The 23,899-nt window shown below is 34.3% G+C and overlaps 1 protein-coding gene across 2 annotated transcripts in view; it reads right to left on the bottom strand.

The window, feature by feature from the left end:
• The window catches only part of RALGPS2 (Ral GEF with PH domain and SH3 binding motif 2), a 169,814-nt gene that overhangs the window by 5,621 nt on the left and 140,294 nt on the right, over positions 1-23,899 (bottom strand). Inside the window, exons 11-19 of one of the 2 annotated variants that reach the window (XM_087438382.1) lie at positions 23,262-23,329; positions 21,383-21,518; positions 20,416-20,567; positions 17,081-17,135; positions 14,595-14,672; positions 12,861-12,966; positions 10,113-10,205; positions 3,625-3,730; positions 1,309-1,400 (exon numbers count right to left, since the gene is read on the bottom strand). In XM_087438382.1, the coding sequence (XP_087294508.1) occupies positions 1,309-1,400; positions 3,625-3,730; positions 10,113-10,205; positions 12,861-12,966; positions 14,595-14,672; positions 17,081-17,135; positions 20,416-20,567; positions 21,383-21,518; positions 23,262-23,329 (886 nt within the window). The remainder of the gene's footprint in view (positions 1-1,308; positions 1,401-3,624; positions 3,731-10,112; positions 10,206-12,860; positions 12,967-14,594; positions 14,673-17,080; positions 17,136-20,415; positions 20,568-21,382; positions 21,519-23,261; positions 23,330-23,899) is intronic. The other variant, XM_087438386.1, reaches the window with a different exon arrangement.

Genomic DNA, 23,899 nt, shown 5'->3' with positions numbered 1-23,899 from the left:
TGACCCTGTGTAGGTCCATTTAGCATCTCTGAGCCTCAGTTTCTTCCTTTACCAAAAAAGGGGCAATAATTTAGGTCGTGATATCACGGGATGAAAAATACTTTTATATGCTTTATAAACTTATGTAATTATTATATTATTCAAAATTAGCTACTGATAATATTTACTATATATTTCTGTATTTCAGTACCTTAAGTCAATGATTTTCATATATATTCAACTACAAGTTTACAGAAATTTCTGTAACTGCAGTTATGTTTATTTTATGTCCACTTTACTAATTTGTAGTTCAACTTTAAATCTGCAACAGAGTTTGGGGCAAACAACACTATGGATTCATTCTCCTTTGCAGCTGAAAGCCTTTGAATTACACCATCTTTGTGTCAGTAAAATAAAAATAAGAAAATCCATATGGTTTAGGGTTTCACTGCAACCACAGGAACCCACATCAAGCTGTCAATAGAACAAATAAAGATGAACCAGAATAATTTTTATTAAAGTGCCATCTAATTTTTACCCCCTCTAGAGCTACACACCCTGGCCCCTCACTACACTCCACCAACACAGGCCACAGTTCCCTATTTTGAACCCCTTAAGCTCACTCCAGCTTCAAGGTCTTTGCACTTTCTGTTCCCTCTACCAGAACTCTTGTTCCCCTTGAACTTTTTATTATTATTATTATTTTTTGTGTGTGTGTGAGAGGAAGATCAGCCCTGAGCTAACACCCGATGCCAATCCTCCTCTTTTTTTGCTGAGGAAGATTGGCCCTGGGCTAATATCCGTGCCCATCTTCCTGGATTTTATATGGGACGCCACCACAGCATGGCTTGACAAGCGATACGTCTGTGCGTGCCAGGAATCCAAACCTGCAAACCCCATGCCGCCAAAGCAGAGCGCGCACACTCAACCGCTGCGCCACCGGGCCGGTCCCAACTGTTCCCCTTGATTTGACAAGGCTGTTCCTTACTGTCACTCATGTCAATGTCATCTCCTTAGGGGGATCTCTGCTGCTCACTCTTATTTATTTAAACTTGCGTCGACTCCCATCACTCTATATCACATGATTCTATTTTGTTTTCTTTATATAGTTTTCACTCTCTGAAATTTTATTTGTTCACTTGTTTATTGCCCATCCCCTCACTAAAATGTGGACTTGATGTCTTGCTGACCGCTGTCAACAAGAAAAAGAAAAAAACAATACCATTTTCCCACTTCATTCAGAAAATTAGTCTACTTACTTCTCTTTGGAACCCTTTTAAATATACTCGCAAGTTACGGCCTACTCTGAAGATCAGGAGAAAGGCTCACCTGCTGTCTATTACTTTGGCAGGCTGCACTTAAGTGCTTAAACCACAGCATTGCATTCATCCTACTGCCAGCTTGAAACTTGTAGGAATTTCCTAAAATTATCAAAAACAAGGGGAAAAGAATAAAAATGTAAGAACTCTGACATATAATAATTCTCCCAGGTATCAAAGAGCAAAATAAAACATGACTAGAGTTCTCAGTTTCAGAATTCTATTTCTCTAACACCTGATTTTCCAATACAAACAAAAAGAAGAGTTCTCTATGCCACATTCACATGCTATCATTTATTCAGAAAGTCACTGTTTTGCTACTTATGAATTGGAAGAGAAGTAATCTTACTTCTCGCCTTAAATGTTCTTTAGAGGAAAGTATATCTAAATAAAATAATTGTTTGGTTTCTCTATATTTGTATGTGTGAATGAGAGTGCAAAAATTGGTTCTCAATACTGCTTAGATGATCTAAATATTTGTAGACATTAAGTTTTTAAAGCCAAAATGGTTTAACATGTTTGACATTTAAACATTAGCTATTTAATGTGATTAAGGATTAATCAACTAACATCAATATGCTTTTAGTTTTTAGTTACATTTGTCAAAATTATTATAGATTCCCAGGTTTATTGAGGGCTTTTTGGGAAAGTCTGAGGAGGCATCTTTTTCTTCTTTAGAACATTAGAAATTCATCTGTGTTGTTGTATTTAGTAGACCTTATGTTGACTCTAATTCAAGACTGACACATAATAACGATATTTTATATGGTTATACATATTAAGGTAATAAACTGAGAAAAGAAAGGATTCATGTACTGTAGGCTTTGCTAAGTAGAACTTTATTCCCTTTTTTCATTTACTTAAGTTCTTGTTATTTCCCAATTCTTACTGAATCCTATTCTTTCCTTTATAACTGTATTCAATGGCTCAAGAGCCTAATCTATGTTTAGGCGTTATACAGCTTTTCCTTGAGATTTTAAAACTCAAAGAACTTTTTCACTTTCAGAAGCAATAGTTTTTCTTTACCAAATGTTTTATTATTCAAATAATACTGTTTTCCTTGTTGAACTCAGATTCAGACATTAGATCAATCTGAATAGAAGGCATATCTCCTCCCCCGAAAAAGACATTAGTACAGATTTCATAAAAATCTTGGCTACCATGAAACAGTTCTATCAAGCACACTAAGGAAACTGAAGGAAAACAATGAATTTGTTAACTAAACCCAACGAAAATGATCTCCTTTTAAAATGTAATTTTATGAATAATGCCTTTGGGATTTTGGGGGACTGGGGCTTTGAGTTCAGAATGTTGAGCAAGGAGTCCTTACTCTATAAATCAATCTATTTCATCTCAAAACAAGACTATTTTGCTATTATTTTTTTCTGCATCCAATATATGTACTTACTTGAGTTTTTCCTTAAAATACCATAACATCCTAAAAGCAGAATATCTGTTGATATAAAACACATTCTGAATAAACAGAGGTAAAATATAATTGTACAGCCCATAAAAGGTAATATACTATCATTTTAGTTGTGAGTTGCTGGAGTAGAGAATTCTGGGGAGGTATGAAAGAATTTCCTTTGTGGTGCTTATCAACAGCTGGCAGTTGTTATGAAGCCATCATGTAAGGATCTGTGCTGACCACCGCTTGAGGTCTCCACTACAAGCACAGTAAGGAGGCGTGATGTGATTCTACACAGCCTACCCTCCAACTTCTCTCATCCGCTTAAAAAACTCCTATGGTCAATAGCCAATAATTTCATTCATAAATGTCTCTATATATTGTAAGCAAAGTACTGTAATTAAAATCATACTTATTTGGAAAGCTATTTGAGTCAAATAACCAATTAATTTAATTAAAAGTAACAGAATAAAAATCATTTAAAGAAAAACCTCTATCACATTCAGAACTTAAGAGCAACAATTCATTTCAGGGTATAAATGAAGGGATACTGCATATATGGCAAATCTCTGAGATTTTAAAGTAACAGCAGCCTATAGATTCTTAAATTCCTCTTTTCCTTCCCCTGTCTCCCTCCCTCCCTTACTGATTATTAGCTCTCTAGGGATTACTTGGGCTTTTATTTGCAAGCTTATGCCCATGCAGCAAAGAGAATAAGTTTATTAAGTAAGCAATTAATAGATATTGATATCTAAAAGTACTGACATCGTTACTACACATTATGTGACAGAAATATTTCCCAAGAGATAAAAGTACACAAACATGCCCCCAGTAGGGTATTCCAGTTAAACTAGGTTTTGGCTTATGGAAAGTTATATATATGCAGTATCTTAAACCCTAGTTATTCTAATGATTCACCTTTCTCAGAGTCAGTCAGCAAGAAGAGATCTGGATGTTCTGGGTCATCAGCCATCATCACCATCCATCCTACCACAGATACGTTCTTATTTGATGTTGATTTGAACTGAGAGATAAAAAAGATAATTAATGGAAACACAAAATTTATGGCTCATCTTAAGCAAAAATTTAGTGTTAGAGTATTTTCCATTTCTCCTAGTGAGAGATGAGATTTGTGACTTTACGCTGGTCAGGTCTGCTCAGGGCCTTTTACTACTGAATTCCATCTAGGCGCGCCCTCTTTAGATAGTGTCCTACTCTCCAGATCGTTCCCAGCTTCAATTCTTCATCAAAACCTAACTGTCCTTGGGGCCAGCCTGGTGGCGTAGTGGTTAAGTGCGCGCGCTCCGCTTGGGCAGCCTGGGGTTCACGGGTTCAGATCCCGGGCGTGGACCGACGCACTGCTTGCCAGGCCATGCTGTGGCAGCGTCCCATATAAAGTGGAGGAAGATGGGCACGGATGTTAGCCCAGGGCTGGTCTTACTCAACAAAAAGAGGAGGATTGGCAACGGATGTCAGCTCAGGGCTAATCTTCCTCACACAAAAAAACAAACAAAAAAAACCACCTAACTGTCCTTGTGTCCATTCCCAAAGAGCACGATCTGTTAGTGGATCTGATAAATTCACCTATGTTGTCTTTTTCTGTTGCCATGCTATCCCTCAACCCTTCTTTATGGGAAATAGCTTGCATTTTAACAGAGGTGTTATCTTGTTTCCCCCAGCTTTACTGAGATATAATTGACATACAACACTGTGTAAGCTGAAGGTGTACAATATAATAGGGGTGGTATCTTAAACCTGATGATTTAATAAACCAGCAGTGCTTTCAGACAATTCTTAATAATGTAGTCTTGTATTTCTCAAAAAAAAAAAAAGGTATTCTTAGCATGCTTGTTACTTTTCTAGTTATTCTTTTTTTAAGTTACACTTTAGAAATGAAAAAAGTGCTGTTACAAAAGAAGAGAAAATTAGGTTAATCACATCCATGAACATAATGAAGAAATATTAAATAAAATATCAGCAAACTGAATCTAGCAGCGTATAAAAAAGCTGATACATGACGACCAAATTGGATTTGTCCCCGGAATGTGAGGCTGGTTTAATGTTAGAAATCAATTAATGCAACTAAGTTCGGTTCCTTTCAAGAAAGCAAGGTCAGTTCAACTTTAGAAGAATTATTAAAGCAATAATTATACCATATTAACAGATTAAAAGAGGAAAAAATATGATCAACTCAGTTGATGCAAAATAAAAGCATTTGCTAAAATATAATGCATATTTATGATAGACTAAGAATAGACGAGAACTTCCTAATTCAATAAAGGGTATCTACCAACCAAACAAACCACCACCACAAAAACCAAACCAAAACAAAGCAGGAAAGAGAAAAAAAAACCCTGCAACACATACACTCAAGGGTAAAACGCTAAGCACACTTCAAAATTAGTATCAAGACAAGGATGCCCACCATTGCTACTTCCATTCAACACTGAATTGGAAGACCTCGTCAGCTCAATAAGATAACAAAAAAAAAAGAAAAAACAAATAGGGGCCGGCCTGGTGGTGCAAGCAGTTAAGTGCGCGTGCTCTGCTGCGGCGGCCTGGGGTCCGCTGGTTCGGATCCCAGGCGCGCACCGACGCACTGCTTGGCAAGCCATGCTGTGGTGGCGTCCTATATAAAGTGGAGGAAGACGGGCACATCTGCCCGTCTTCCTCAGCAAAAAAAGAGGAGGACTGGCAGATGTTAGCACAGGGCTGATCTCCTCACAAAAAAAAAAAAAAAAAAGAAAGAAAAAGAAATAAAAGGCATAAAGGTGAAGAAGAAATAAAATTGCCATTACTCACAGATCATATTTATAAAAAAATCCATCACAATCTACCAAATTAATAAGAAAGATTAGCAAGAATGCTTGGAAAAGCTCAATATGAAAGTTAAGTGTAATGCTAGACACTAGAAATATAAAAGTCATTTATAAGAAAGGTACCTAGGAATACATGTAACAAAAGACATACAGGAAAGTACAATAGTTAACAGAAATTCAAGAAGAACTAAATCAATGGAGAAATACCATGAGATGAAGAAAAAGGTTCAATGTTGTAAAGATGTCAATTCTCCCAAAATTGATCTAAGATTTAGTGTCATTTCAATAAAAATTCCAGTAGGGTTTATGTGGAATTTGAGAAGCTGATTCTAAAATTTATATGTAAGAGCAAAGGATGAGAAATAGCCAAGACGCTCCTGAAAAGAATTAGGTAGGACTTGCCCTGCTACACGTCAACACTTACAAAGCTACTGTAATTGAGACCAGGAGCTGTTGGGACAGGGACAGACCAACGGGGCAATGGAAGTCTAGAAAGCAATCTGTGCACATAGATGCAAATTCATATGACAAGAGTGGGCTCTGCAGATCAGTGAAGGAAGAACGAACTGTTCAATAAACGGTGCCACAAAAATTAGTTATCCACACAGAAAAACCATGAAAATGAATGCCTACTTCACATCACATCTCACACACACACACCCACACACACACACCTCTGACTACTCCAGGTGGATCAATGATTTTAAAGCAAAACGCAAAACTTTAAATCTATTAGTAGAAAATATAGGAGAGATTATCTTAATGATCTCAGGTTAGAGGGGATTTATAAAACGACTCAGTCAGAAAGCATTAACCATAAAGGAAAAGATAAATTTTATTACCTTAAAATTAAGAACTCTTCACTAATAGACATCACAAAGAGAGTGAAAAAAACAAGTCAAACTGGAAGAAGACATTGGCAACACATAACTATTAACAGATTAGCATCCAGAATATATGGAGAATTTTTACTAATTAGTAAGAAAACATACCACCCAATAGGCAAAATATTTATTCAGGCATTTTACCGAAGAAGCATGAATGACCAATAAACATGAAGAAATGTTCAAACTCATTAAGTAATCAGAAGTATATAAATTAAAATCATGAGGTACCATTTCATACTTAATAGATTAGCCAAAACTAAAAAGCCTGAAAATAAGAAGTATGGTGAGGACATGGAACAACGAGGAGCTTCATTATGCTGCTGGCGAGTGTGTAAATCAATTCGGCATTTTCTTGTGAAGTTGAACATTTGCACTCCTAGGTTTATAACATAGAGAACAAATGCACAAAAATATTCATAGCAGCATTGTTAGAGACAGCAAAACACTGGAAACCATCCAAATATCCATCAACAGTAGAATGATGAATAAATTATGGGAAATTCATAAAATGGAAGGGTATTCAATTGTGTAGAGGAATAAATGACAGCTATATGCATCAACAGTGATGAATCTCAACAATAGTAAGCAAAAAAGGCAGTGCTTAAGACTATATATGTGAATCCATTCAGGTACAGTTTAAAAATGAAACAATGTGTTAAGGAAACATATATGGTAAAATTCTAAACAAAAACAAGGCAATGATTACCATGAAATTCAGGACAGTGATAGGCCGTGGGTATGGCTGATATGAAAGGAAGATGATGCTATTTGGGAAGACCTGGGCTGTTCTGGTAATGTTCTGTTTATGCTGGGTGGAGAGTTATGTAGGTGTTCATTTTATTTACTGTTCTTTAAAATGTACATGTACACTACACATCTTCTTTTGCATGTATATGTTTCACAATTTTAAAGAAATGGGAGAAAGAATGAACACAGCACATTATTTGTAATAACATGGGTACTACAAAAAGGAAAGCGAAAGGAAGTAAGTTTTAATACCATGAAGAATGAAATTGACAATACCATAGAACTGCTGATTTGACAGCTTATACTTTATATCAAAGTGGATAGCAGGATTCTCTAATATTCTTTTCCGAACCCTAAAATTTTCTGCTTCAATTGTTTCTTCTTTCAATTAAAAAAAATAAGTAATTCAAGCAATATGTCTCCTCATATAGAGGGGTGCAGCACATAGAGTGCAAATGGCCCCTGATAGTCTGTTTCCATACACCATGGCCAATGCTATATTATCAATCTTTTAAATTTTTGCCTAATAGCAAAAAAAAAAAAAAAAGGCATCTTTAATCTGCATTTTTGATAACTAGTGAAGCTGACATCTTTTCATGTTTATTATCCATTTATATTTCGTCCTCTATTTATCTCCATTTTCCATTTTTCTATCATTCTGTTTGATTCTTACTGAGTCATGGAAGGCCTGTATATATGTTATAGGTTTCTTTTTCAGGTGCAGTCTTGGTTTTTAAAATTTAACTAATCAAACAATATTAATTCACTTGTTATCATGTAGTGATAGGCTCAAATATATCTGCAATTTTTTTTACAGTAAACATACTTCCATTAAAAAATATTTTTAGGGGCCAGCCCTGTGGCCTAGTGGTTAAGCTTGGCACGCTCCACTTTGGTGGCCTGGGTTCAGTTCCTGGGCGCAGACCTATACCATGTCGTGGCGACCCACATACAAAACAGAGGAAGACTGGCACAGATGTTTGCTCAGGGTGAATCTTCCTCAAGCAAAAAGAGGAAGACTGGCAACAGATGTTAGCTCAAGATGAATCTTCCTCAGCAAAACAAAACAAAAACATGTACAGTGTATGTTTTCATTTTGAAACATTCAAAAATATAGACATAATAAAACAAGAGTTCCCCCTGCTCTCTCCCCAGTTACTCTACTTTCCCAAGCCTACTCTGCTTCTCATAGGCAAAAAAAAGTATACTTTAGACAGTAATAATATATAGGTATTGTAGGCTTACAGATTTTCTCCTTCTGCATTTATATACACAAATAAACAGGTATATTTTCATTAGCAACTTTTTTCCTCCTCCAGCTTTTAATTTTGTAAAGGCTGAAACCATATAGAGCAGTTGAAAGAATGCTACAAGGATCACCCTCATATCTACATGTTGCATTTGCACGATCTCTTTGAACATTTAAAGCTGCAGACGTCATAACACTAAACTCTAAATATTTCAATGTGTATCTCCTAAGAACATATACCTATATAACTATAATGTAAGTATCACATCTAAGAAATTTAACAAACACAATCATATAAAGTCCATATTAAAATTTCTTCAATTATCTCAATTATGACCTTCACAGTTTTTAAAAAAAATTACCTCCAGGATTCTACCAAGGTACATACGTTGTATGTAGTTGTCAAGACTCTTGATTCTCTTTTAATCTAGAACAGTCCTCTTGTCCCCCTACCCCACTCTGTCTGCCAAATTTTGGTCTTAAGAATCCTAGCCAGTTGTCTTGTAGAATGTCCCACAATCTGGACTTGATTGTTGCCTCATGATTAGATTCAGGTTAAATTTTTGGCCAGTACACTAAATAGGTGGTGCTGTTTATATAAAAGATTTTAATCCTTTATCTGTTACTTATATATAGCAAATATTTGCTTCCAATTTGCATTTTAATTTTGTTTGAAAATGATTTAAAAAATTTTTTCCTTCATTACTTTTAGTTCTGTGCCATATCTCTTCTATCCTAAAACTGATACTAAATATAAACAAGGAACTGTCTCTATACCCTCTATCTTGTTCTTATGATTCTTTCTTTAATCTTAACAGTTTTAACTAAAAGGATCAGAAATACCTACCCTGTATTTTCTTGGCACTCAATTTGATTTCCTCACAATCCACTATGCTCTAATTTCTAAACATTTCATATACATTATCTGTCAGAAACCTCATATAATTAAAAAGCCAAACTACTGTTATTAATATGCAGTGTCATTGTGTAATTTATAAGCAGTAAAAGGACTTAAATTTTTTTAGTGGCTTACCTTTCTTCAGTGTGGTAAACCACTTAAATCCCTTGCAAAATACATAATTTAGAAATAAAATTCCTGTCAAAGGGATTTTATTAATGTAACACGGAAAATTATTCTTCCTCTCAAAGATTGTATCACTGGCATATAAAAACAACACAGCACACAAAAAAAGGTTTATATAAAGATTCTACATTTGAAGAAAAGAAAGTGACCATAGTAACCATAGCAACTATTATTCCTCTTCACTGTTGGGAAATTACTCAATCAGAGATTGAGGTGGCAAGAACTTTAGACGATGATCTCAATTTTTCACATTTTACAGATCAGGAACCAAGATTCCAAGGCAATAGCTTTCAACCATGTTCTGAACAAGAAACCCAGGTTTGGGAAGGATTTGATGCCAAGATAAATATTTGTAATTTGCAGTTTTGACATTTGCAATGGAAAAATAGCATTCAAAAAGGAAACTTCAATATATGGAAGTTATTCCAAGATCTTTGAAATGGTCTTACTAAATAAAAATAATTCCATTACAGTACTCATATAAGGAATCAGTTTAAGAACTTTTGGATTATAATATAGAAAAAAAACAAACAAACCGTTGCATTCCATTAGGACTACTTTCTTTACAACCATGAAGAAGTTGTGAAACTATGCTAACAATTTAAAGGAGGAATACTTACATGTTTTCTTTCTGTGGCCTTTAGAGATTTGGCAGCATAGTAAAAAAGCTGTGTCCCACACAAAGCCGCCCAATATTTTGTCCAAGATGCTACCTGGAGAGGACAAACACATGAATATACTACTGAAATGCTACTGGCTTCTCAGTCTCTTTACCTTCTTAGTGCCAATGACCTTTAGCTCTACTCCACTTTAGGCATCTTAGCCTAACTTGAGAGTTGTATCACTTCTGAAATCTTTATCTCAAATATTCCTATCACTTCCACTTAATATACTCCACTAGTACTTTCAGTCAGATAATTATTGATTTCACCAAGAATCCTATCACTTTTTAATATTATCTAGTATTGTCCCTGCCTCCTCATCCCATCTTCTCCTCCCCTTTCTTCTTAGCAAGCTTATAGTGCATGGTCCAGCACTATATCCATTCCCTCCCAAATACTTTAATCTCACTGCTCTTCTCTCCTGACCTAACCCTAGTTAAGTCTAACCATTTGATTAATTGGCACCACATCACAATAATTGTGCCAACTGATAAAATTATGACCACCAATCTCAAAAGGAAATTAATAGTATTTCACTTTTACCCAATCAAATCACTATACTCTCTCTCTCTGGAGACAATTATTTCATACCTTCTCTTCAAAATTCTAATATTCTACCCCCTAATGATATCACTGCATATTTCCTAGAGAAAAACAGATGAAATCTGGTGAGGACTACCTCATATTCCCAGATCAATTCCTTCTAACTACCTATATATAGACCCACACACTCAGCCTTTCTTCTTGCTACAACAGAATAGTTAACTCCGCTTCTATCAAAGGAGAAATGCAACTCTCCTTTGATGCTCTAGATTCCTACTACCTCTCACTTTCTCCAGGAATTGGTTTTTGCAAATTTACTCCTCTTCACTGCATCTCAATTTCTCTCCCTCTACCATCATTACACAAATGAGACTTAATAGTACTCTCATCTTTAAAAATCTCTCCACTGACCTGTCAGATACCATTCAACTTCTCTGCTCCTTTTCACAGCATAACTTCTTGCAAGGTTGTCTCTAATTCCTGACTTTATTTCTATTTTGCCCATTTTTTCCTCAACTTACTTTCAATTAGGCTGCTGCTGTCAAGGTCACTAATCACTGACATTTTACTAAAGCCTCTGGTCTCATCACAGTCAACCTCTTGGCAGCATCTGACACAGCTGGCCACTCCTTCTTTCTTGAAATACTTTAACTGGTAGGCTTCTATTCTAAGAGACCATTAGCTTTCCTCTATGCCCTTCTATAGCAGACCTTTAAACGCTACAGAGTTCCAGCCCCAGCTCTCTTCTTCCCCAGCTACACTTTCCTCATAGATAATCCATCTCACCCAGTCCCATACTTCAAATACTACCTGTATGCTAATGACTCCCAAATCTTTATCTCTGGCCATCACCTCTCTGCTGAACTTTTGAACTGTACTTTTTAAAGAGCCAAAATGACATGCCCCCCTTAAATGTCTAATAAGCATATCAAACTGAACTTGGCTGAGACTTTCCTGCCACCTCGCAAAAAACTTTCCGTATTTCAATAAATGTCCCCAACATTCACCTAGCTTAGTCCAAAACCCAGAAGTTATCTTCACTTCCACTCTTTCTCTCATATATCACATCTACTACATCATCAAGCAACCCCACTCTTTCTCTCCTCCACCTCCTCCACCTTCAGTGCTTCGACCATACAGGCCTTCTTGTTTCCTGAACCCGAGATCCTCACATGGCTAACTCTCCTTTCTTATTCAGATCTCGGCTCAAATGCCTTGCTATGGTGACATCTCTCCTGATCCTATCATTCTCCATCCCATTACCTTATTTTAAGGGCTTATTTTCGATTTCTCCTCATTGGAATGTCACCTCCGTGAGGCAGACACTTCACCTCATCTTGTTTGCTGCTCTATTTCTTGAATCTGGCACATAATAGGTGTGGTAATGCCTCCACTGACATGTTATTTCTTAGTTCACTAGCTGGCCTAGTATAGCTTCTTGATTGTATGTGCCTGAGGTTTACTGTAATGTAAGCAGCAAAATCAGATTACTCAAATGTAAACCGTTTTTATATTTTAAGAAGCCCTCATATCTTTAAAAGCTTTAAGCGTGGATATATGTCAAAGGTTTTATTCCAAATTAGATAAATTATAATATTTGGGAAAAGGAAAAAAAAACTTTTTTCATTAGTAGTCAAACTACTGTGCTGCTGAGGAAGAACAAAGTTTTGTGTTTCATGTGAAAAGCTTTGTTCCACTAAGCTTTTTTTTTAAATATAATTATGGTTTGGAGGACATTTAATATCTGGGTTCTATTTTATGTAGGAAAACAAAACTGCATTACAGAGATTTAAATAAACAACTTAGGACTGACAAACTGGTTGAATTCCATTTCTTAGGGTTGTTACTCCCTATTCTTCATTTTTCCTACACTTATTACTAAAATACTTCTTAACAATATATCCTTTCAAGGTTCATGAGAAATGATTTTGTATAAGAACTACATTAGGGGGCAAAGAGAAGTACAGGAGTACCTTGATTTAAGCACCCTAAATGTAGGATTTAACTGAAATCTAAACTAAGAAACATGGCGAGGCAAATGCATATTTTAAATTATTTCAAGTGTACTACATATCCGGTTTTATTTCAATTTTCTTCATATTTTTTAGAGTCCTATACATTTGCATATTTTTAGAGGTGTGTTAAAATATAGTAAAATCTTACTGTAGGCTTTTTGCCTTCTTTTAACAAAGTTTTTCTCCTGAGAACACCTTGAATAGTAACAGCTCCTGGATATAAATGTACTGCCAAATCTTCTGATTCTGCAGAACTATAATAATAAAATGAAAAAAAAGAACATGTAAGAGCTTTTGTGTTTAGCAGTTATCAAGGAGGTACTTAAACGAAATGTAATTATTCTTAATTTTCAAACTTTGTTACTGTATGCAGAATAAGAAGACACTGACAATTATAAAGGTTCACTGACCTGAAATTTATAAGCTGTCACAAAAGTTAATCAAGAAGTTATTAAAGTCAGTAGATGGTTAAAAAACACACATTTTATTACATATTTTGAACAAGTATAATTTAGGAAAATAGAATAATTCACTTTAGTGAAGATTAAATTAAGGATTTAAGACTTTTTCTTCTTCTTAACATGCCACATTGCATCACTGCTGTAAACTTTTTTCCCCATTAGAAACTTTAAGTCCTGGTAGGAAAAATGAGGATTCTATTTGTTAAAAGTATTTAAGCATATAAAACTCAAAATAAAAATAGCAGAAGCTTAAAAAAGGAAAAAAGAAAAAGAAAACCCATGCTTAATTTAATTCTAAAATAGGTGAAAAAAGTAATAAAGGCAATAACAACATACTTAAAAAACTGGCTTTCTGCAATAAATTTTAACGACATTTAAATGCTGCCAATTTGTAAGTGTGTGATTACAGCCTACAGCTCTCCAACAAAGGAATAACTTCAAAACTCAGGATTTTCTCTTCATGTTTCTGAAGAAAACCATCACAAAAGAACCAAACATTTAAATATCTTTCCCCAACTGATTTAAGGTCCTATGTTTAAAAACAAGAATAATTTCTATATAAGTCAATTAAAAAATACACACACACTAACAAAAAATCTGTCATTCTCTGGTGATTTGACATGACCGGCAGAATTCCTACAACAGCCAAGAAAATAGAAGTTTGCTAGTTTATCCCTTTATGATTACTTAGGTGTCTTCAAAGTAATGTAAAAACTTAAAAACCACTAGCAATTTCATGCTAGAGCTATTTATATTCAAGGAGATATACACAAGGGGATTAGACACCATCAAATTGACATAAAGTTCACTTCTAAAAGTTGGCTATTTTGTTGTACTACGAATTTGTTGATTACCTATCACCACTAACCTCCAGCCCCCACTCAATCTACCATCCTTATTTTCTTCTGCAGCTAATATAGTGCAGAAAGGGACTCGGTTTAACTAGAAGAACTGAATGAACATGAGTTTAAATACACAAATACTATATAATGAAATAGATGTCTAAATTCAGAACCTGCAGTTTATCTGAAAAATTCTTAAAAAAGATAAATCGAATGTAGACCTATTAGCAGAGTAAATGCTTTGACTGTAGCCTTTGAATAATGAGCAGATTTTTGTATTGCCTATCCAGCAGCTAGCAGCATTAGAAAGACCTGGGTAGTTAGAAGGCTACCAACTTGGAATTATTTTTAAAATGTAACATAAAGATGCAAGTTTTAGCAATTAGCTCTGTGGATTGGAAAGAACAGCTCAAATTTATCTCTAGATTAAATCTTGGAAAGAAAGTTTTCCTGGGATTTTTTAGTTTTTAAACCAATTAGTTGAGAAAGAACAGAAATAAGGTGAGACCACACCCATGTAAGCCAATCACCAACACCAGATGGGAGTTCTGTGACCCCTGATATGCAGGGGAATTGTACCTGCTGGCCTTCATGTGGCTTCGATAGCCATTTCGTGCCATTCGTGTCACCGGGCCGAGAGAATGGTATAATCTGTTCCTGTTGGATTCCATTATAAATTGTATATATTACATATACTTTCATTCACACAATCATCATCAGTACCTAGAACAGTATAATAATTTCTTTGTGTAATATAATTTCCTAAATCCTACAAAAGGATAGTATCTGATTGTTCCTCTTTCTTTTTTAAAGCATGCAGCATAGATTACAAAATACTTTTTCTTCTACCATTGACTCTAGAAATATTTATAGATGCCTGGTACATATCATACATTTCTATATATACTTGCTTTCACAAATCTGCTAAAATAATTAAAGAAATATTTATAATTAAATACTATCAAACTTGAAAAATACTTCAAAAATCCTTTTGTTTCTATTCCAGTTCTTGGATCTCAGTTTAAATAAGATCTCAGTTTAAATATGATACCTGGACTTATATAAATAATTCATTTTTATTATATGTCCCCATGAAGACACCTAAAAGCAATGTGGCTCAAATACCTTATTTTCTTCTCTATCCTTTGTATTAAATCCAAAAAAAACTAATAAAAGAGATGAACTGAGTAATAAAGGCATTATTTTATTTCCACATCAACTGAAATAAATAAATAATAAAGCCAATAAATGATAAAAATGCTATGAGTCAATATTTATCCAAAATGGCATGTAATACTTAAACAAAGGAAATACACACACATCGAAACACTGATACTTCTTTGCCTGGGAAAAGCCAAAAGTAGCACTGTTGATAAATGATATTTAAAACAAAAAGCATTATTTTAGCAACTGAAGCAGCAACATATTTGATGTCTCTAGGAAATAAGAACAGAAAATGGCATGTTTTTAACAGTCCGAGTACTATTTTCAAGTACACTATTCACAAGTAGTATTTTAAATCCTACTTCTTTATTCACTTTTTATTATTTCATGTCTGAATCTCGCTGGACAGCATTAATTTGCTCTCAAAATGTTCCAAGAGGCACTGATTTAAACTTGGCACAAGTACAATAGATTTTTTTAGCTGCAAATGTCTGCAAAGCAAAACATTTGTCATAAAAGAAAAATATTATTTTGAGATGTGAAGGTTACATCGTTAAATAATGTCTTCAAAAGTAACCTGCTGGGAAGAGAAGAGATTATTTAACACAACACCATTCTGGTTACTTACTTATAACTCACGCAATCTGCAAAACAATTTTGTTCATCAATATTTTTTATCTAAAGATTACAATACACTCTATAATCAACATCTGATGGTATCACACTCCTTCTAGAGGGAAAGAACTAAGACGACTTGTACAGACAGCATTCTGAAGGCAACTCTTGTGTTTTTTCCTGTTTCAGGCAAACCCAAATAAAGAGATTGAAAGTAAAAGTTGGAAGAAAAATAACATGCAAAAACAAAATTGTTAAGGATCCCCCTAAACAAAGAGAACAAAACTTGGGAACACTGATAATTAGAGTAGAAAGGCTCAAAAGTACTTTGAAATATTGAGTTTATAAGTAAAATCTTCAACATGTAATGGTGAGAAATCTTTAGGAAGTTTCATCAAGAACAAAGATATAATTTTCCAACTAAACAGCATGAAATTAAGCAATTCGAATATAGTTTAATTTCAAATGTATAGTTAGTATAACTGTTTTCTATTAAAAGGTTACTGATAGGGAGTTAGGTAACTAAATATTTTCAACTCCATCAATTTTAATATGACATTCAAAATTCAATCTAAACAACACTCGTCTTACTTAGAAACTTAAGTTGCTTAGTTTATATACAGAAGGGAGTAATTATTTTGGTCAAGAGTCAAGTATCTTTAAGTATGAAAACAGCAGAAGTGAAATGGTCATAGACAATACAGAAGTCCTAATGGACATTTGCTGCAGATGACAGCTTTCATAGCTTAAAGCAATAAGGAAAGGAGAAGGGAGCATGACTTAACAGTATTTCAGTATAAATCTGTGTGCTCTGTGCAAACTTTCAGTTAATGGCAATTTAAATTCAAACTTTAAGCTGCTTTACTTAGAGTATAATTTAAAATTTACTAAGTCATTTGCCTTTGACAAAGTAGCAGAGAATAAAGTTGACCATTCTACTAAATGCCTTCAAATTACTTAAATGAATCAGAATTTAAGGAAATAATTTTACTTTTGAACACATTAGTAGGTAAGTTGACAATGACTGGTTATTATTATTTTTAAATTATAATTTTAAATGTACTAAAATTCAAATACATGTGTCAAGCCACCAAAGAAACATATATTTATTAGATAAGACTCAATTCCAGACTTAAATATCAACTTCTTATTTCTATCACCAGCAGGAAGCTTAAATAGTTCCTTAGAGATATGTAATAAATATTATCTCTTAAAATTCACATTACCATATATTTCAAGACAGACAAAATAAACTCAAAGCAGTTAAAATGGACAATTTTTCTCACCTTTCAAAAGCAGGCCATGAGGTCTCTTCACTTAGTTCAGAACCATCGCTGCTACCTAAAATCAAAAGTTATTCTATTTTTAAACATCAGAATTACAGTTTGAATTTTATATTTTAAAAATAAATTCTCCAACTGTGCTCATAAAATGACAATCATGTTATGTGTGGGTCAACATCCACATATTAATTTTTCATTCTAATATTAATGCTGCTAGCTTTATTTTGCAATATATTGGAATATAGTGACAAGACTATCTAAAATAACAAAATAGCATAAAACATTTTTGCATGTCTACTTATACCTCAGATTCATTATGTTAATAAACAATTTTCCTACCATCAGAGAATGCACATAGGCACAAAATTTTTCCTTATTAGGTTTGTCATAATTTAAGACCAATATAATTATGAAATTCTTAGAGGTTCATGGTATACTTCTTTCCCTTTGTATTTCTTTTAAAACCCATTACTATCCTAAGGATAAAAAGCTTAATGAAATGCCATTTTTGCCTCGAGAGGCAAGGTAGAAGAGGATGGACTCTCTATATTTAAAAAAAAAATCATTTAAAATAGAAAGTTTCAAAATAGCTAAAGAAAAAACTGAGAAGAATGAATTTGGAGAATCCAAAACAGCTTAGATTGATTTAAAAGTTATTTTAAAAATAATTCTATCTCTCATTAAAACTGATGATTAATATGTCCTTTACAGATCCAGCTGAATTGTCTACCAGACTTTCACAACCAGTGTTCAATGCAAGAGACAAACTCTAATGCTATAAGGTATCCATTATATGTCATGGATTAACATCTCTTCTATGCATTTAGAATGGCACTAGCTGTGTACCATCCTTGACAGAACAGAATAACAGTCACTGAAATAATTTTCTGGTTGTGTGGTTCAGATGAGAAACCAGAGGTAATCTGTTGTTGCTGGTGGGATCTCGTAGATTATCTTTCGAATGGTAGCATTATGTGGTAAAGCCTGAAAATTTAAGCATAATTAGTATGACTTGTAGGAAAACGTAAGCTTTTCCAGAAGCACGAAGCTCAGAGCGGCTATGCCTCCCTTAGCTAGGCGAGACTACTTATGTTATCCAGGACATCTATACCACAGCAGAATATGTTAGAGGCCACTGTCCCAAGCATTGGTTAATTTCTCCAGCGTACTTTCTCAAAGCCTCCATAGCATAGATTGGTATTGTATGTAACAGTTACAGCTAAGGAAGAAACTCTTTTGTGATCATGAAGTGTGCATGTGTGTGTGTGTGTTAACATCTACCATCTACGGTTACAAACTTACTTTTTAGAATGTTAAAGCCTTAAAACAAAAACCCTGGAAGGTAATGTCTATGTCTAATGTTGTTAATTTACAAACAAGGATGTAATAATCTTTACTGTTTATCTACTTAACGGCCTTAGAATAATTGAAAAACAAATACAAAGGCAAAAATTAAAATAGTTTCTTCCTGTTCTAAAAGAAAGAGTTCCAAACTGAGAAATTAACTTTAACTAAATGAAATGACTAGATAACTATCTTGCAGTAACCAAAAGAACATCCATAGAAAGTAAAAGCCACAAATAAATTAGAGAATAATAACTATCATTATAATACTTATGATAAGAAAAAGCCAAATATTTTATATATATTTAATTTAGAGCTGTAATTTTAAAAATTATTTTTTGCTTTAAGTAGCATGCCAGATTCCATAAGTGTAACAAATTTTTAACTGGAAGAAAGTTCCTCCTTTCTTTTTTACAAAATCACTCTTTTTGTTTTTCAGATTGAGGCTGATATAGGCAATATATTGCATATTATACATACATGTTGATATACCACATATAGGCAACTTACAGCATTAATAAAGAGGTATTTCAGATAACCAACTTGTCTTCTATTTTGTAAATTTTGTCATCATTTAATCATCTGCATGTATAAAGGGAATATCAGAATAAAAAACTGCTGAATGGTGCTGAAAGCTCTAAAGCAATTTCGTTCTCAGGGTCTGGAACTCTCAACGGTTAAGGAAGTCAGTATGTTCAAGAAAATGAACTCATTCTGCATTTCTTTCTATTAACTGTTCATCAATATTGAGATGATCATATTAATAAAATAGGCTTAATTAGCCTTTGAGCAACCTGGCACTTAATCATAGAGGACGACATTTTCCTCCTTTATTTCTTTTTAAAAATAAAAACAGCGTTGTATGGAGATTTTCAAATTATCAAAAGAAATAATGCTCATCTAGAAGATTCAGAAAATAAATAAAAGTTTAGGAAGTAAAAACAAATTCCTCTCTTAATCCCACAACCCTTTCTAACATGGTCCTGATTTTCTGCTCCCCGTCATAGTCGCTCTTTCTATCTCCTCATCTCTCCTTCTCCAACCTACTCCATCAGGGCTTTGCCCCCACTATTCTATGAAGCAACTCTTGTCCAGGTCGCCAATGATTTTTATCTTGCCAAATCCACTGATCATTCCCATTCTCATCTTACTTCTCTTTGTTTGCATTTCATATTGACACATTCAATACTTCCCTCCTCCTGGAGACATTTCCTCTACTGGGCTTTTGTGACACCACACCCTAGTTTTTTCCCCTACTTCACTGGTCCTTCCTTTGTAGCTTCCTTTGATGGCCCACGCTTTTTTAAAAAATAATTTAATCAGACCTCTAAATGTTAGAATGTCTTCTCTTATTTATTTACACTCTCTCCCTAGGTAACCTCAACCAGTCCCATGGCTTGAAAATACTATAAATATGCTAACTCCTGTACTTTATATATCTAGAGACCTGACTTTACCCCACTGAGCTCCAGATTCACACATTCGATTACCTACCTGACAACTCCATATAGACCAAACATGTCCAAAACAGAATTCTTAATTCTCCAAAGCCAGTCATCCTTCACAAATCTCTCACCACTTGCAAATGATTGATCTTCCAGTCTTCTCTACCTTGGTAATAGCACCACCATCTAACTGCTTATTCCAAAAAACTGCTAGTCATATCTGACTCTGTCCTTTTCCTCATTCCCACATCCAAACTGCCTTCACTAACCGATTCAACCAATCCACGTTCTCTTCCCACCATTCCTCAAATGCCTCCCCTTTTGGAGTCAAAAACATCAAGCACTTTCTAAACCATCATAAATTATTAACTTCAGTAGCTTGTAGTAAGATGATCCTATCTAATTGCTACTTCGCTTTTATCAAATCTCTATTTGTAGTAGGGTTTCTACTACTCTATTGGTAGTAGGGTTAATGACATTTTCCCAGCTGAGTTTTGTTAAAAATCTCATTTACATAAGTTGGAACCCTCTCAGAGAAATATTTCTCACCTATTGATATTCCACTAGAAAGAGTAGAACTTTCAGCTTGGCCTCGAGATGGTGCATGGGGTTCCATGACGCTATCATCTAACAGATGTCTTGGCCCTGCATTTGGGAACGTTGCACTCTTAAACTCTGCTGTGTTCATTTTATGAATGAAACTGGAAACAAAGAGAAATATTTTTCATATCTTTTATTACTGTTACTAATTCAAGATATAAAAGATACTCTCATATAAAGATTCAGGATATAAAAGATTTACCTGATATCCTGAACTTACTTCTGAACTCTCATACTAATGAACACATAGATTTTACCATGAAAGCCTCAAACTAACAGTTTAGGGAAAACTTTTTAGGAAACCAAGTCATATCTACCTACGTAACAGGGAATACTTTAATTTCATCTTGAGTCTCAGGTCCATTAAAACATTGTTTTCACAATCACTTTTGGAAAATAGCTATTAAATTTTTATAAAAATCACAGGCAAAGGTGAACCCTGGGCCCCATTTTGAGAAAACAATCTTGCCAAGCTAAGGAAGTTAAACAAGAAATCAGTTTTCCTTTCTTTATATTTAGAAATAAAAAGAACAATTTTTATAGACCTTAATTTATGGTGACATTTTAGCTAAGACAAGCAATGACTGTCTTGACATAAAGGTTATAAAAGGAAGGTTATTAGGTTATTAAAAGGAAAACGGTATACTGCTTTCCTGATTTTATTTATGATGATGCTCTATAATGTTCATTTATCTCCCCCAAATGTGAAGGCACTGTTGGGAAAAACTCATTTCGAAATTAAGGTAAAGGAAGAAATAAATACTTTAGGCAAGCAAGATATTTTACTGAAGCAGAAGAAGGCTATTATACAAATAAAACTTTGTAAGGACACTATTTTCTGTTTCATTAATAAATAGAAAATAAATCCAACTAGAAACAACTTAAAAATTTGAAAGATGAAATTAAAAATGCTGACTTATAACCCAAGCTATGGCACTTCCTGTGTCCGTGTGGAATCAGGTTCCGAGGGGATGGTGGTGTCTGTGGCAGCAAAGCTCCTTCAGCTGCCAAACTTTTTCTTCCACTTTGTGGAGATGCTCCTACTTCAGGACCTAAGAGTTATAGTAAAAAAAAAAGAGAGAGGGAGAAAAATTTTCAGATGGTTTCAAAATATGGTTTTATTTTTAATCCCTTGATATAAAAGATAAAATGTGGTTTAAATTTTAAGATAATATTAACGTTAATTCTGTTTAACTGACTGAATATGAGAAATATTTTCCGAGTCTTAAAACATAAAATCCCCAAACATACAAAATTAATTAATTTCTATCTATCTTACTTGCACTAAGTAGGCAGTATAAATATTTTGCCCCTTAATAGTGAAAGAAGCAGAATTAGAAGAGATGGGCTCAGGATCTCACAACAGATGAAACCTGGACTAAAGACTTTGGTCTCTGAGGCCCAGTTTAGTGCTCATTTAATTTTACACACTGCTTCTTTACTCTTAGTTTCAGTTTCCTCTTAGATAAAGAATGTATAGGGTAGGTCAAGCATTCAAGTTAGAATTTAAATCTATATTCATATTGTTCAAGTTTATGGGAATTAAAAAAACAGAACTCAAAAGTATACAGATTTGCAAAACACCCCTAAGAATAAAAAAGAAAAGCAAATTTAAGAGATTTAGACTGAAATGTTTTCCTCTGCTTGGAATACTCTTCCCTCTAGTCATGGCTTGTTCTCTCACTTCCTTCACATCTTATTAGATGGGCTTTCAAATAGTTTTAGAATATACAATGATATGAAGCTTAGTGCCAAGGTCTGTATTTGGAATTTAAAAAAAAGGTACTTATCAATGATTTCTTAAATAATGAGTAATTCTCTTCAATTTTTTTTGGTGAGGAAGATTGGCCCTGAGCTAACATCTGTGCCAATCTTCCTCTATTTCGTATGTGGGTCGCCGCCACAGCATGGCTCGATGAGCAGTGTGTAGTTCCGCACCTGGGATCCGAACCCGCAAACCCTGGGCTGCCAAAGTGGAGTGTGTGAACTTAACCACTACGCCACTGGACTGGCCTCTTCAATTTTATATTTTTGATTATGTGTGGTATACGTATAATATCCCTATTATAATGCAACAGGTAAATTATAGTAATATTTTCAGTACTTGGCCCAGTATTAGAGTGAAATTTTTTTTTTTTGTGAGGAGATCAGCCCTATGCTAACATCTGCCAATCCTCCTCTTTTTTTTGCTAGTAAGACTGGCCCCAGGCTAACATCCGTGCCCATCCTCCTCCACTTTATACGGGACGCTGCCACAACATGGCTTGCCAAGCAGCATGTCGGTGCGCGCCCAGGATCTGAACTGGCGAACCCCAGGCCGCCGCAGTGGAGCACGTGCACTTAACCGCTTGCGCCACCGGGCCAGCCCCTAGAGTGAAATTTTTAAAAAATTAAGTCACTAAAATGGATTTGTATAATCATTCAGACTAGTAGAATTTTCCACTTAGACCACAGAAATTTCTAATGTAATCAACCCTCATTGCCCAGGACAGTGTATTCTTAATAAAAAAAAAAGAACAGGTATTCACTAAACACTTACCTACTATTTCCCATCTGTTGATCTATTTTCCTTGATTAGTTGGCCTATTTGTACATTACTGACAAACTACAAGTAACAACTTTTTAATTAAAAAACAAAAAAACCCAAACAGAAAAAACTGATATATTTTAATACCAAAAATAAATTTTTACATGAAGTATAAAATGTGCTAAGTATTTATTGACTTTGGAGTATATTCTTTCTTATTAGGTTATCTGATTTATTATTTGGTAATGGGAGAAAACTATGCACTAACCTACTAAATCTTCCCTGGAAGCAGCAGAACGTGGTGTGCTTGTCCCTGGTTCTATCTTTAATGAAAGCCTGAATTTTAAAAAGAAACAAACACATAAAATGATTAACATTTGACAAAATAATATTAAAATCATGTATTTTCTCACAGAAAACTAAAAACATTTTTATCAAATAATCTCAGATACATAATTTTCTTTAAGAGCAATCTTTAATAGTTAAGTCTTCTATCTCTTTCATACAAAGCTGATCTTATGGTTATTCTAGGAAATATTAGGGAGGGGAAAAACATTAAAAAGTCACATTTAAAAACAGAAAAATCTCCCCAAAGTACCCCAACACTGCCAAGCAATTCGACACATTTAAACATACTTGATGAATGACTCAAAGGTGATTTAACTTGAGGTTTTATTGATACCAGAACACTTAAATTAAGGAACTTACACATATTATATTAAATATATTATGCAAATTCTTTCTAGAATCTTTATTGGACGGGCTAACTGGCCTCTGTAGCACTGAAAATTTCAAAAACACCTTATTAAAACTAACCATCCAAAAAACAAACCAACTCAACTTAGCAAAAGAAAGATCTCTATAAATAAAAAGGTTGTTTGCAAAATTCCCGGTAAATCCCTGTCC

Source organism: Ceratotherium simum, chromosome 2 (genome assembly GCF_057802395.1).
Source record: "Ceratotherium simum simum isolate JZ-2026a chromosome 2, ASM5780239v1, whole genome shotgun sequence".
Lineage (NCBI taxonomy): Eukaryota > Metazoa > Chordata > Mammalia > Perissodactyla > Rhinocerotidae > Ceratotherium > Ceratotherium simum.
This window is presented reverse-complemented; position numbering and strand designations above follow the sequence as displayed.